The following is a 13,515-nucleotide window of genomic DNA, read 5'->3' on the forward strand; positions in this document are numbered from 1 at the left end:
ACAAGTCGTTGATCCCCCACGGCCCCAGCATTGTTTTGTTGTTTACTTGAATTATCCATGTTTTACAATTTGTAAACTGCTTTGATGCCATGTTGGCAACTAAGGGGTATATCGATTTAATTAATACTAATACAGTGGTTAATTAATTAATTAATACGGATACACTGGCGCAGGGCGGTGCTATGGTCTAAACCACAGAGCCTGGGGCTTGCCGATCAGAAGGCTGTGGTTTGAATTCCCGCGACGGGGTGAGCTCCCGTTGCTCGGTCCCTGCTCCTGCCAACCTAGCAGTTTGAAAGCACGTCAAAATGCAAGTAAATAGACAGCGCTCTGGTGGGAAGGTAAACGGCATTTCCGTGCGCTGCTCTGGTTCGTCACAAGCAGCTTGGTCATGCTGGCCACATGACCCGGAAAAACTGTCTGCGGACAAATGTCAGCTCCTTCGGCCAGTAAAATGAGAGGAGCGCCACAACCCCAGAGTCGTCTGTGACTGGACCTAACGGTCAGGGGTCCCTTTACCTTTAATACAGTGGTACCTTGGGTTTTGAACGTAATCTGTTCCAGAAGACTGCCTGACTTCCGAAAAGTTCAAAAACCGAGGCGCATAGGGCAGTCTGCAAATTCAATAGAGAAAATTGTGGAAAACAACAGATACATGCAGCAGAAGCCGTTTGACTTCTGAGGTGCATTTGAAAACGGAAGCATTTACTTCCGAGTTTTCGGCGTTTGAAAACTGAAACATTCGGCTTCCGAGATGTCCAAAAACTGAGGTACCACTGTACTACAGATGTTAAATAACAACCACAACGAAACACTTATTCATGCCCAGAGGTATGTGATTGCTTTGCAACAAATCATTCATTTTCGAACCCCCAGGGAAGAAAAAAAAACTACTCACGTTGTCGTAATCCATGAGTTCTGCCGACTGGCCAAATAGCCTCTGAGAAACCAGCTTCCCTGCAGCAATGGCCGTAGGCGTTAGCTCGGGGCGACCCTAAGACAAGACAACAGAATTAGGAGAGGTCCAAAATGTCAGTGCAAGACTTGAACTCATGACCCGGACTAAGTTATGTTATCTATCTATCTATTCAGTCAGAACTCAACAGAACTCAATTCTGGCAGCTCTTAGCTGGGCTCCATTGCCATTGTGTGTGTGTGTGTGTGAGAGAGAGAGAGAGAGAGAGAGAGAGAGAGAGAGAGAGAGAGAGATAACAAACATGACTAACAGAATATTTCCAAAAATCAACAAAAGTGTGGTGGGATACAATTGAGAACGATCAGGTATAAGGTAAGGAGACCAAAGATATAAAGAAAAACATTGGAAGAATTGTACAGTGGTACCTCGGGTTAAGTACTTAATTCGTTCCGGAGGTCCGTTCTTAACCTGAAACTGTTCTTAACCTGAAGCACCACTAACTAATGGGGCCTCCTGCTGCCGCCGGAGCACGATTTCTGTTCTCATTCTGAAGCAAAGTTCTTAACCTAAAGCACTATTTCTGGGTTAGTGGAGTCTGTAACCTGAAGCGTATGTAACCTGAAGCGTGTGTAACCCGAGGTACCACTGTACAAAAGAGGCAATACGGCAACACCTCAAGATAAGTCATAAACAGCAGATCAAAAACTCATATAATCTCTTCGCCTTGTTTGTTATACATTTAATGATAATTAAAAAGAACGGAAGCAAGTCCCAAATTGCAGTTTGGGATTAATCCCAAGGTTTAGGCAAATGTACGTGTTATCTCTTTTTCCGAACTAACGTTTCGGCTTTCAAGATCGTCTGTCAATGTGATTTGTCAACGTTGCCGTTTCCCTCTCCCCCCCCCCCCCGCAAACCGCCTGAAATGCAGCTGCCAATCATTTCTGTGGCAGGAAATACAGATGTTATTTTGGCGTTCCAGAGATCAGAGAAAGAGATAAAACCTGGAGGGTGGGGGAGGAAAGCCTCTGGCATGCATTCCTTTAAAAAAAAGCATGAGGAACACCCAAGCTAATTACTAAAACATCCCTGCAGACATAAGCGCAGGGTATTTTTTTCCCCTCTGTGCGTATGAAAAAACAATGGCTTAAGACTTCCCTGAGTAAACAAGTCGACACCAACGCTCGCTTTGCAGCCCTGCGTGGGACTATGTTAGATTATCGGCAATAAAAATTCTAGGACCCGTAAAGGCTTTCTGGGAAATGGTATATTATGAGTTAAAGAAGGTGTTTTAAAAATACTTTTGTTAAAAAACCGGAAGCCTTTCTCTTGGGTATAGGGGGTGAAGAGATATCAAGGGAAGATAAAAGCCTGTTTATGTATGCAACAACTGCGGCAAGAATTATTTTAGCCCAAAAATGGAAACAACAAGAAGTACAGTGGTACCCCGCAAGACGAATGCCTCGGAAGACGAAAAACTCGCTAGACGAAAGGGTTTTTCGTTTTCTGAGGTGCTTCGCAAGACGGATTTTCCTAAGGGCTTGCTTCGCTAGACGAAACGGCCCTGCCTCTCGTGTCATGGCGACGGCCACTGCACGCACGCTCGCTTCCCCGCTCCTCTGGTTCCCTCCCACCTTCCGGCTGACGGCTCCTCCGACCTTCCGGCTGATGGCCAACCTTCTGGCTGCCTCGCGCCGCTGCCCACCCCCCTCGCGCGCTCCCCTCAGAGAGCCGCTGCTGCCAGCAGCCAGCGTTGCAGCCAGAGTCGCGCTCCTGAGCCCCGCCACCCTCCAGCAGCCGTGTCGCACGGTGGCCACAAGGCGCGGGTGAGTCTGAGGTACCGGCTGCGGCAGCTGTCCTGCTTCTCCCCGCCCCTCCCCGCCGTTGTTAGTGTTAAAATGCAGTGGTGCTTCGCAAGACGAAAAAACTCGCTCAACGAAAAAACTCGCGGAACGAATTAATTTCGTCTTGCGAGGCACCACTGTACCAACGGAAGAAGAGTGGCAGATGAAGATGATGGACTTTGCAGAACTGGCGAAGCAGACATGAAAAATCCCAAACCAGCAAGATCAAGTATTCCAAAAAGACTGGAGTAAATTCATACGATATCTGAAAGATCATTGTAAGCAATTCACGCCACCAGCAGGGTTGTCTGAAGACTTCTAATGAGAAATTTTCTCCCCTTCTATATTTATTTAAATTTTCGAAATATTCTGTAATGAGTGTAATTAGAATTGGAAAACGTATAAATTGCGATGATATAAAAGGTGAATTCTGAAAGCCATGAGGCGGGAGGGAAGGAAGTTGATAGGCTCTAAGAGCCAAGGCGGTATAGTGGATAAAGATGATGTGAATGCATAATATTAAATGGAAAAGAAATAAAAATTATATTAAAAAAATAAAAATAAAATAAAATTTCTAGGACCCAAAGCAATGAATTCAAGTTACAAGAATGGTGATTCCGACTAAACATCAAGAATAACATTTTTGACAGAAAGAGCTGTTTGACAGACTCCCCTGACAGCTGGTGGACCCTCCTTCTTATGGAGGTTTTTAAGCAGTCGTTGGCTGGCCATCCATCATGGATGATCAAGCTGAGATTCCTGCATTGGACTAGAGGAGCCCCGGGGTCCCAATTCTACAATTCTATGATTCTAATAATAATAATAATTTGTTATTTGTACCCTGCCCATCTGGCTGGGTTTCCCCAGCCACTCTGGGAGGCTTGCAACAAAGATTAAAAATACATTAAAATGTCACACATTAAAAACGTCCCTAAACAGGGCTGCCTTCAGATGTCTTCTAGGAACCTCGTAACTACGGGACCGCCTCTCCTGGTATGTCCACAGAGGAACTTACGGTCTTCAAACAAAAACATCTTGAAGGTCCCAGGCCACAGAGAGGTTAGGCTTGCCTCAACCAGAGCCACGGCTTTTTCGGCTGTGGCTCCGATCTGGTGGAACGCTCTGTCACAAGAGACTAGGGCCCTGCGGGACCTGACATCTTTCCGCAGGGCCTGTAAGACAGAGCTGTTCCACCAGGCCTTTGGTCAGGGCACAGCCTGACTCCCTCCTTTGGCAATCTTCACAGAACTTTAGCTTAATGGTTGCCATCAATTTGATTTGAATTAATTTTATAGTGAAATGATTTTAGAATGTTGTACTATTTTATTGTTGTTAGCCGCCCTGAGCCCAGCTTCGGCTGGGGAGGGCGGGATATAAATAAAAATTATTATTATTATTATTATTATTATTATTATTATTATTATTATTATTCTAAAAGTCAGACAGTTGTTTATTTCCTTGACATCTGATGGGAGGGCATTCCACAGTACAGGTGCCACTACTGAGAAGGCCCTCTGCCTGGATCCCTGTAACTTCGCTTCTCACAGTGAGGGAACTGCCAGAAGGCCCTCGGAGCTGGACCTCAGTGTCCGGGCTGAATGATGGGGGTGGAGACGCTCCTTCAGGTATTCTGGGCTGAGACCGTTTAGGCCTCTAAGAGCCTGCCAGATCAGGCCAGGGCCCATCTAGTCCACCATCCTGTTTTCACGGGGGTAAACCAGGTGCTACAATGGGAAGCCCGTACACAGCACCCGAGGGCACCAATAAATGGTGTGGTGTGGCGGTTGAGGGTGCTGGACTAGGGCCTAGGTGGCCAACTTTGCTGAGTGGCCTTAGGCCAGTCACTCAGGCTCTGCCTAACTTCTACCTCACAAGGCGTGAGGGCAGTGGCGTAGCGTGGGTTGTCAGCACCCGGGGCAAGGCAAGTAATTTGCGCCCCCTAACCCGTGGATTTGCGCCCCCTAACCCTAACCCCCAGATGTTGCGCCCGGTGCGGCCGGCCCCCCCCTGCACCCCCCACGCTATGCCACTGCGTGAGGGTACAATGTGGAGAAGCATGTTCACCGCCGCACATTCCTTGCAAGAAAGGTGGGATAATATAAATGCCACAAATAAATAAAGAATACCCTCACTTCCTGCTCTTGAAACCAAGGGATATTGAGGAGCGTTACCTCCTCCGACAGTGGAGGCAGAACGTAGCTGTTTGGGTTAGGAGGCACTAATACATGGGTGGAGGGCCGGATCCGGCCCAATCACCTTCTAAATCCAGCCTGCGGACGGTCCAGGAATCAGCATGTTTTTACATGAGTAGAATGTGTGCTTTTATTTAAAATGCATCTCTGGGTTATTTGTGGGGCATAGGAATTCGTTCATTTCCCCTGCCAAAATATAGTCCAGCCCCCCACAAGGTGTGAGGGACAGTGGACAGGCCCCCGGCTGAAAAAGTTTGCTGACCTCTAGCTTTCTCCTCCACGAATTTGTCTGTTCCCCTTTAAAAGTCATTCCTGATGGAGGACTTGTAAAAGGGTAAAAGAATATTGGGAAATAATATATAATGAATTGGGGAAAAAATGTTTAAAAGTACCTTTCCAAAAAAACAACAACCAGAGTCCTTTTTGTTGGGAATAATTCAGAGGGAAATTCCCAGGTGCCAAAAAAAGGTTATTTGTGTATGCTACTACTGCAGCCCCTGTTTTGTTAGCCTCAAAATGGAAAACGAGCGAGGTCCCGACCAAAGAAGAATGGCCGCTTAAACTGATGGAATCTGCGCAGCTTGCAGACTTAACTTTTAGAATAAGAGAACAAGAAGAATGTATGTTTAAAGAAGACTGGAAAATGTTCACTGAATATATGGGTGAAAATTATGTTTATTTAAAAACGCTGGTAGCACTAAGATAGATTCAACAATGTAAATAAGTTTTGATGGATGCAACAATGGATTATTGAATGGTTCAGTTCATGTAAAATACGCAGGGATGAATGGTATGTAAAATGAACCACGGAAAGAGAAGAAGGGAAGTCTTTGATTTAAGGTTGTGTAAATGCGTATTTTGAAATGTAAATTAGGAAATTTAATTATATATATACACGTCATTCCAGTTGGTGGCCATTATTAAATTTTGTGGGAGCAAATTCTGTAGTTTAACTAGGGGCTGTGTGGTGAACCTACTTCTTTTTTTGTCCGTACTGAATCTTCCGGCATTCGGCTTTTCTGGGTGCCCTGAGGTTCTAGTGATAATAGAGATGGAGGGGAAACTTTCTCTGCCCCAAAACGTTTTGCCTCTCTTGCAAGAATGGTTAGAAGTTGTGAGTTGCTGCCAGCAAGATGCATTTCTTTCAGAGAGAGAGAGAGAGCAAGTAAGAAGTGTTTTTGCAAAAACCGTGTGAACTTAATTGTCAATCAGTTTGATTTCGCAGTCAAATTACTAACACCTTCAGCCTTTTTTTAAAAAAAGCTGTACTCCTTTTGTTTTGTTTTTTGGCCTTCCACGGGCAGCAAAACCTATTTATTTCAGAGGCAGAATTGATATAGGAGAGATAACAAAGCCTTCTTGCCAGCTGTTGCCACATAATGCTTTTCACCTGATAAGCATCAGTAATAATCTCTAATGCAGAGGTGTTCTGCGTGGAGGAAATTACTGTTCTGTGTTGCTGGCATAAACACTCCAAATGAAAATGAAAAGCGAGGCTTTAACACGCTGATATAGGCTTGACGACAAATGGGCAGCGGTTATTAATCAAGAACAAAGTAAGTTTTCCTGTCATTGTCAAGGAGTTTATGTAGACGTCTACCTCTGTTATGTCTCCAATTGCATAAATGTGAGGAACAGAAGTGGTTTCTCTTGCATCAACAATGATTTTCCCCGTCACGGGATTTGTTTTCACTCCAGCCATCTCCAAGTTGAGAGTTTGGGTGTCAGGGGCTCGGCCTGGGAAAGAAAGAGCAAGAGAGTGCATACAGGTTTGTTTGTTTTTTAGAAAACAATAAAAATTAATAGAAACATTTAAAAAAGATTTTAGCAGTTTTAATTCTTACCAAAATAAATTTAAAAATCCCCAACAATGTAAGGACATAGCAAGAGCCTCCTAGATCAGGCCAGTGGCCCATTTAGTCCAGAATCCTATTTCAATTATATGCCCGTGGGAAAGTTGTAAGCAGGACCTTAGTGCAATTGTAGTCTCCCCTCCTAGACAGCATCTTAAAAAGCAGAGACATCACTTTGCCAACAAAGGTCCGTAAAGTTAAAGCTATGGTTTTCCCAGTAGTGATGTATGGAAGTGAGAGCTGGACCATAAAGAAGGCTGATCGCCGAAGAATTGATGCTTTTGAATTATGGTGCTGGAGGAGACTCTTGAGAGTCCCATGGACTGCAAGAAGATCAAACCTATCCATTCTGAAGGAAATCAGCCCTGAGTGCTCACTGGAAGGACAGATCCTGAAGCTGAGGCTCCAATACTTTGGCCACCTCAGGAGAAGAGAAGACTCCCTGGAAAAGACCCTGATGCTGGGAAAGATGGAGGGCACAAGGAGAAGAGGACGAGATGGTTGGACAGTGTTCTCGAAGCTACCAACATGAGTTTGACCAAACTGCGAGAGGCAGTGGAAGACAGAAGTGCCTGGCGTGCTCTGGTCCATGGGGTCATGAAGAGCCGGACACGACTAAACGACTAAACAACAACACTCTCCCCTCCTGTGGTTCCCATCGACTGGTACTCAGAAGCAGAGACGCGGGTGGTGCTGTGGTCTAAGCCACTGAGCCTCTTGGGCTTGCTGATCGGAAGGTTGCCGGTTCGAATCCCCACGACGGAGTGAGCTTCCGTTGCTCTCTCCCAACTCCTGCCAATCTAGCAGTTCAAAAAAACACCAGTGCAAGTAGATAAATAGGTACCAGAGTTTCCAAGACTCCGCTGGGATCCTGCACCCCCCCGCAGAGGATGCCTTGATCAACTGTTGCCAACTTACGAATCAACTCCCCCCTGCCCCTGTCGCCTTCTGCACAAAGCTCTCCAGATTGTTTTGAGAAAGGTCTGTGCAGTTTTGGGGCAGACACAGACCAATTTAGCCAGCTCATTAATGCGAAAAGCAAAGGCCTTGACTGATTTCTACAAGGACGAATCCCAGCTGTTCATTTTCTTCCAGCTTTGCGGATTCAATCCTTCCCAAGGGGACGTGCCGGGGGTAGGGTGGGGGGAACAGCTTGGAATTTGCCAGCCGGTTCTCTTGTCGGGGATTTTTAATGAGGTCCAAACATCTCCTTGGACTCAAGAGGCTTTTCCTCTTATCACGTGACAGAGATTCGTCCCCCCCCCCCCAACCAGGCCACTGTTATCCTAGAAACCCCTTAAGTTACAGGTGGACAGATTTTGGCTGAACCTTAAGGAGGAACTGCCTTGAACCCTAAACTAAGATCCATTGGTATTTTGGTTCTATGGGCCTATCCAGATGTTCTTTTTATTGTGCATTCATTATTATTTGGAGGGGGGTAGGGTTATAGGGACGCGGGTGGCGCTGTGGGTAAAAGCCTCAGTGCCTAGGACTTGCCGATCGAAAGGTTGGCGGTTCGAATCCCCGCAGCGGGGTGCGCTCCCATTGCTCTGTCCCAGCGCCTGCCAACCTAGCAGTTCGAAAGCACCCCCGGGTGCAAGTAGATAAATAGGGACCGCTTACTGGCGGGAAGGTAAACAGCATTTCCGTGTGCTGCGCTGGCTCGCCAGATGCAGCTTTGTCACGCTGGCCACGTGACCCGGAAGTGTCTGCGGACATCGCTGGCCCCCGGCCTCTTAAGTGAGATGGGCGCACAACCCTAGAGTCTGTCAAGACTGGCCCGTACGGGCAGGGGTACCTTTACCTTTACCTTTAGGGTTATTATGACCTCACTTTAAATACTGTTTGTGCCTGCAAAATTTTGGGGAAAATTTTTATGTCTAATCTATGCATTTCTGATAGCTTCCTGGTGAAATCCTGTAAAAAAATTATATTGCCTCATTTGATCTTTTTAAGCAGAGGTTGGATGGCCATCTGTCAGTGATTCTTTAGCTGTGATTCCCATACTTCCAGGAATTGGAAATGTTGGCCCTTAGGGTTCCTTCCAAACCTTATGATTCTGTGTTCCAGGTTTCTTTGTTTCGCCCCACTTTTGGCATTATATGTGCAAGTCTCGGTATTCATACATAAGGCATTCTCAGGAAATAGTTTGCCAGTGTTCACAAAATGAGCCAACAATTTCCATTGATTCTTATGGGGAAATTTCTAATGCGTTCCCAACCGCAGAATTTTGACCTCCAATATGACAACAACAAAAACCCAGAAAAAGCTTCTGAAACCTTACAAAAGGCATACAAGAAAGGAAAAAATACTCTCTTATTTGTCCAACCCCCTCCCATCATTCCTACCATGGTTTCTGGTGAAATGTCTGTCGAAGACCAGCAAAACACAAAAAAGTAAGGCTTGTTTAAGACTGCTTGTTTGTTTACAGTACTACAAGCGGGTCCAGCTGTTTGGATATCTGAATCTGCAGTGTGTGTGTGTGTGAGTGTGTAGCAAGATTTGGGTCCTAATTCCTCATGTTTGGATAAGTGAGTTTTTGTATTTGGATAGCGGGACCCACATATATAGTGCAAGAGCGTTCCTCCAGGCGGCAATAGTGCAACCAAAGAGCAAACAATGTAACAGAACAATGCGTGCACAGTCCTGTATAAATCCATCACTGTTGCACTATTATTGCGCCAACCAACTGTCCACAGTCACATCATGTGTTTAGAGAGCTGTGATACAGCTTTAAACAGTCATGGCTTCCCCCAAAGAATTCTGGGAGCTATGGTCTGTCAATGACAAACCTAGACAGCATCTTAAAAAGCACCTTGCCGACAAAGGTCCTAATAGTTAAAGCTATGGTTTTCCCAGTAGTGATGTATGGAAGTGAGAGCTGGACCATAAAGAAGGCTGATCGCCGAAGAATTGATGCTTTTGAATTATGGTGCTGGAGGAGACTCTTGAGAGTCCCATGGACTGCAAGAAGATCAAACCTCTCCATTCTGAAGGAAATCAGCCCTGAGTGCTCACTGGAAGGACAGATCCTGAAGCTGAGACACCATTACTTTGGCCACCTCATGAGAAGAGAAGACTCCCTGGAAAGGACCCTGATGTTGGGAAAGATTGAGGGCACAAGGAGAAGGGGACAACAGAGGACGAGATGGTTGGACATTGTTCTCAAAGCTAGTAACATGAGTTGACCAAACTGCGGGAGGCAGTGGAAGACAGGAGTGCCTGGGGTCACAAAGAGTTGGACACGACTAAAGAACAACAAAATGGTCTGTCAAGGATGCTGAGAGTTGTTGTTCACCTCACAGAGCTACGGTTCCCAGAATGGTCTAACTGCCAACCCCTCTTCACAGGGAACTCTGGGAATCATAGCTGTGTGAGGAGCAGCCTCCCATCCACAATTTGGCCCTGTTTGCTGAGGGACTGGTGGGAACTGCAGTTCAGAAGCATCTGGAGGGACCAGCCCTGGTCTAGGATCTCGGATGGCGTAGGCCACACTGGACCTGGTGTCAGATCAACCCTCTTGACTTTTATCAGGCAGATTCCTGCATTCCTAAGTACCCCTTACCACTTGGTGCGTTCAGTGTGCCACCTTCACCTCCTGCTCTCAAGGGTCTAAGCATCTGAAGAAAGCCAGCATTAGGCTCTGAACGCCAGTGTCTGGAATTGCAAGGAGGAAAAGCACGGCTGTTGCGCTCAGGTCTCGTCTTCCCATTGGGGCATCTGGTAGGCCACTATTGGACTTTTAGAAGACATCTGACTTTTAGAAGACATCTGAAGGCAGCCCTGTTTAGGGAAGCTTTTAATATTTGATGAATTATTGTATTTTAATATTTTGCTGGAAGCCGCCCAGAGTGGCTGAGGAAACCCAGGCAGATGGTTGGGGTATAAATAATAAAAAGGTAAAAGGGACCCCTGACCATTAGGTCCAGTCATGGCCGACTCTGGGGTTGCGGCGCTCATCTCGCTTTATTGGCCAAGGGAGCAAGCGTACAGCTTCTGGGTCATGTGGCCAGCATGACTAAGCTGCTTCTGGCGAACCAGAGCAGCACACAGAAACGCTGTTTACCTTCCCGCCGGAGCGGTACCTATTTACCTACTTGCACTTGATGTGCTTTCTAACTGCTAGATTGGCAGGAGCAGGGACCGAGCAACGGGAGCTCACCCCGTCACAGGGATTCGAACCGCCAACCTTCTGATCGACAAGTCCTAGGCTCTGTGGTTTAACCCTAAAGGAAAAGGTATTATTATTATTATTATTATTATTATTATTATTATTATTATTATTAGAACAGGGTCCTGGGCTACAGGGGCCAATGGCCAAATCCAGTAGGGCCTCTTTTTGCACCAATGTTTCCCAAACTTGGGTCTCCAGCTGTTTTTGGACTACAACTCCCATCATCCCTAGCTAGCAGGGCCAGCGGTCAGGGATGATGGGAATGGTAGTCTAGAAACAGCTGGAGATTAAGAACACCTTGGGGGGGCTTCAAAATTTGGAAGTGGAGCTAGCTAAGCCTCTAGACGCAACTAAAGCATTTTCCCAAACCAAAATACTTTCGCCCATTTGATCTTAATGGAGGGTATTGAATAGATTCTTCGGCTTGGAAACCAGAGCTGGACATGGCTTCCAGCCAATAAAATTTCAACGTTAAGTTTTAACATTTTCGTCGCTGCTTTTAGGATTCCGCATGGGACACATGTGGGAAAGAGGATGAGGTTTCGCTTTGGGCCGGCCAAATGCATTTCACTTTCTTCCTTTTCGTTCTTAATGCTGAGCTGTTCAGATGTCGGGAGATTGGAACCGAGAGAAATTAAACATTGCCCTGCAGATTTGATCATCTCAGCTGTTGTTTTGGTTACAGCATTAAAAAAAAAAAATCAGTCTGTTTTAGGGAGGGGGGAGAGATTCAGTACCAGTCAATCATGTGGCACCTAAATGACTTGGCAGGCAATTGGTAAGTTGGTAAGTGGTTTCTCCCACTGGTCAAAGTTGACCCATGGCAGTGGATGGAGGATCCAGGAAGCAGAATCTAACTCCCCATACATCCATTGACAGAAAATGGTGGAAATCAAAATGGGCAGATTCGCCCCTTCCTAATGTCTCGGCGGGACGCGGGTGGCGCTGTGGGTAAAAGCCTCAGCGCCTAGGGCTTGCCGATCAAAAGGTCGGCGGTTCGAATCCCCGCGGCGGGGTGCGCTCCTGTCGTTCGGTCCCAGCGCCTGCCAACCTAGCAGTTCGAAAGCACCTCCGGGTGCAAGTAGATAAATAGGGACCGCTTACTAGCGGGAAGGTAAACGGCGTTCCGTGTGCTGCTCTGGCTCGCCAGATGCAGCTTGTCACGCTGGCCACGTGACCCGGAAGTGTCTTCGGACAGCGCTGGCCCTCGGCCTCTTAAGTGAGATGGGCGCACAACCCTAGAGTCTGTCAAGACTGGCCCGTACGGGCAGGGGTACCTTTACCTTAATGTCTCGGCAGGTTGCTGGGATGAGAAATTTGTGTGCCTGTTTTTCTCTCTCCTTCTCTGCCCTCCCACTTCTCTCTGTTTGTTTCTCCCTCTCTCACTCACTCTCTCTCTTAAAAGTTAGTATATTGCGTGCTAACTTGTTCCTCTAAGCTCTGCCTGAGCCGGAAAACGGGGAAACTGGAAAAGCCCCCATTAAGCTGCCCACTTGCAGGCCTCCCCAGACGTTTTATTCTCGGCGCACAAAAGAAATACAACAGAAGGAAGTTGTTTCACATCCGAGCCCAAGATAAGGTCTCGCTTGTGTTTTCTTTAAAAGTATTGTCGTTGTTATTATTTTTGGTGCCTGATAGCATCGGAGCTGGGGGACCAGAGGGCCTAGAGAGGGACGGCAGGGATCCGGCGTCCCACAGGGAGGCCTGAAGGAAGGCAGACAGATAGCTAGAGTGCCGACAGCTCCACCCGCCGATCCCAGAGGAAGTGTCAGTTTCGCCAGCTGAAATGAATCTGCTGGAGCCGTCCCAACCTCCCCGTCTCAGAGCCGTTCAGATTCAGCATTGTTTGGATTGGAAGAGCGGCTTTTCAGGCTGGCGGATAATACGGTGAATCATATGTTTATTTATAATCAGATCTCCAATGCAGGGGCCGGGCTTCCCTTTTGTTTAATAATTTCCCTCCCTCCACATCAAAGGCCCTTAAGTGTTTTCCTCCGCTCAGCCCTTGTTTTCGGAACGCAAACACATTTCCCTTTGGAGGAGACTCTCAAGTTCACATCAAACGTTGGGATGGTGTTCCCTCTCCCAGCGAAGAGAGGGAGGGAGGGAGAAAAAGCTTTTATTCTGTTTTCCTAATATAAGCCTCTTAAAAGGCTTAAAATAAAATTAAAAAAGTCAGATGGAAAATTTCTGATCTAGATTTCTGTTTCTGGATCTTGACCCCACCCTGGTCTGGCGTGACGATCTCGTGACTGAGCTGACTGTTGCCTGGAGTGGTTCCTCTTCCTCACATCGCAAGGTTAACTTGGGGGTCATAAAAAGAGGTTGCTGGATCAGGCCATTGGCTCATCTACTCCCACATCCAGCATTTTTAAAGGGAAAGGTTAATGCCCGATGGAATTAATCTGCAGAACTCGCTCTTTCAGGAGGCAGTGATTGCCTCCACGTTTAGATGGCTTTGGAAGAGGATTGGGCAAATTCATGGCAAAGAGGAATCTTGATGACTGCTAGCCAAGACGGCTGTGCCCTGTCTTCG

General features: G+C 46.7%; 1 protein-coding gene across 1 annotated transcript in view; it reads right to left on the reverse strand.

Moving 5' to 3' along the window:
- TXNRD2 (thioredoxin reductase 2) overlaps window positions 1-13,515 on the reverse strand; it is a 69,663-nt gene that overhangs the window by 18,978 nt on the left and 37,170 nt on the right. The window contains exons 12-13 of the mRNA XM_083418328.1: window positions 6,553-6,689; window positions 899-994 (exon numbers count right to left, since the gene is read on the reverse strand). Coding sequence (XP_083274454.1) covers window positions 899-994; window positions 6,553-6,689 — 233 coding nt within the window. The remainder of the gene's footprint in view (window positions 1-898; window positions 995-6,552; window positions 6,690-13,515) is intronic.

Source organism: Podarcis tiliguerta, assembly GCF_965153285.1.
Source record: "Podarcis tiliguerta genome assembly, chromosome: 16".
NCBI lineage: Eukaryota > Metazoa > Chordata > Lepidosauria > Squamata > Lacertidae > Podarcis > Podarcis tiliguerta.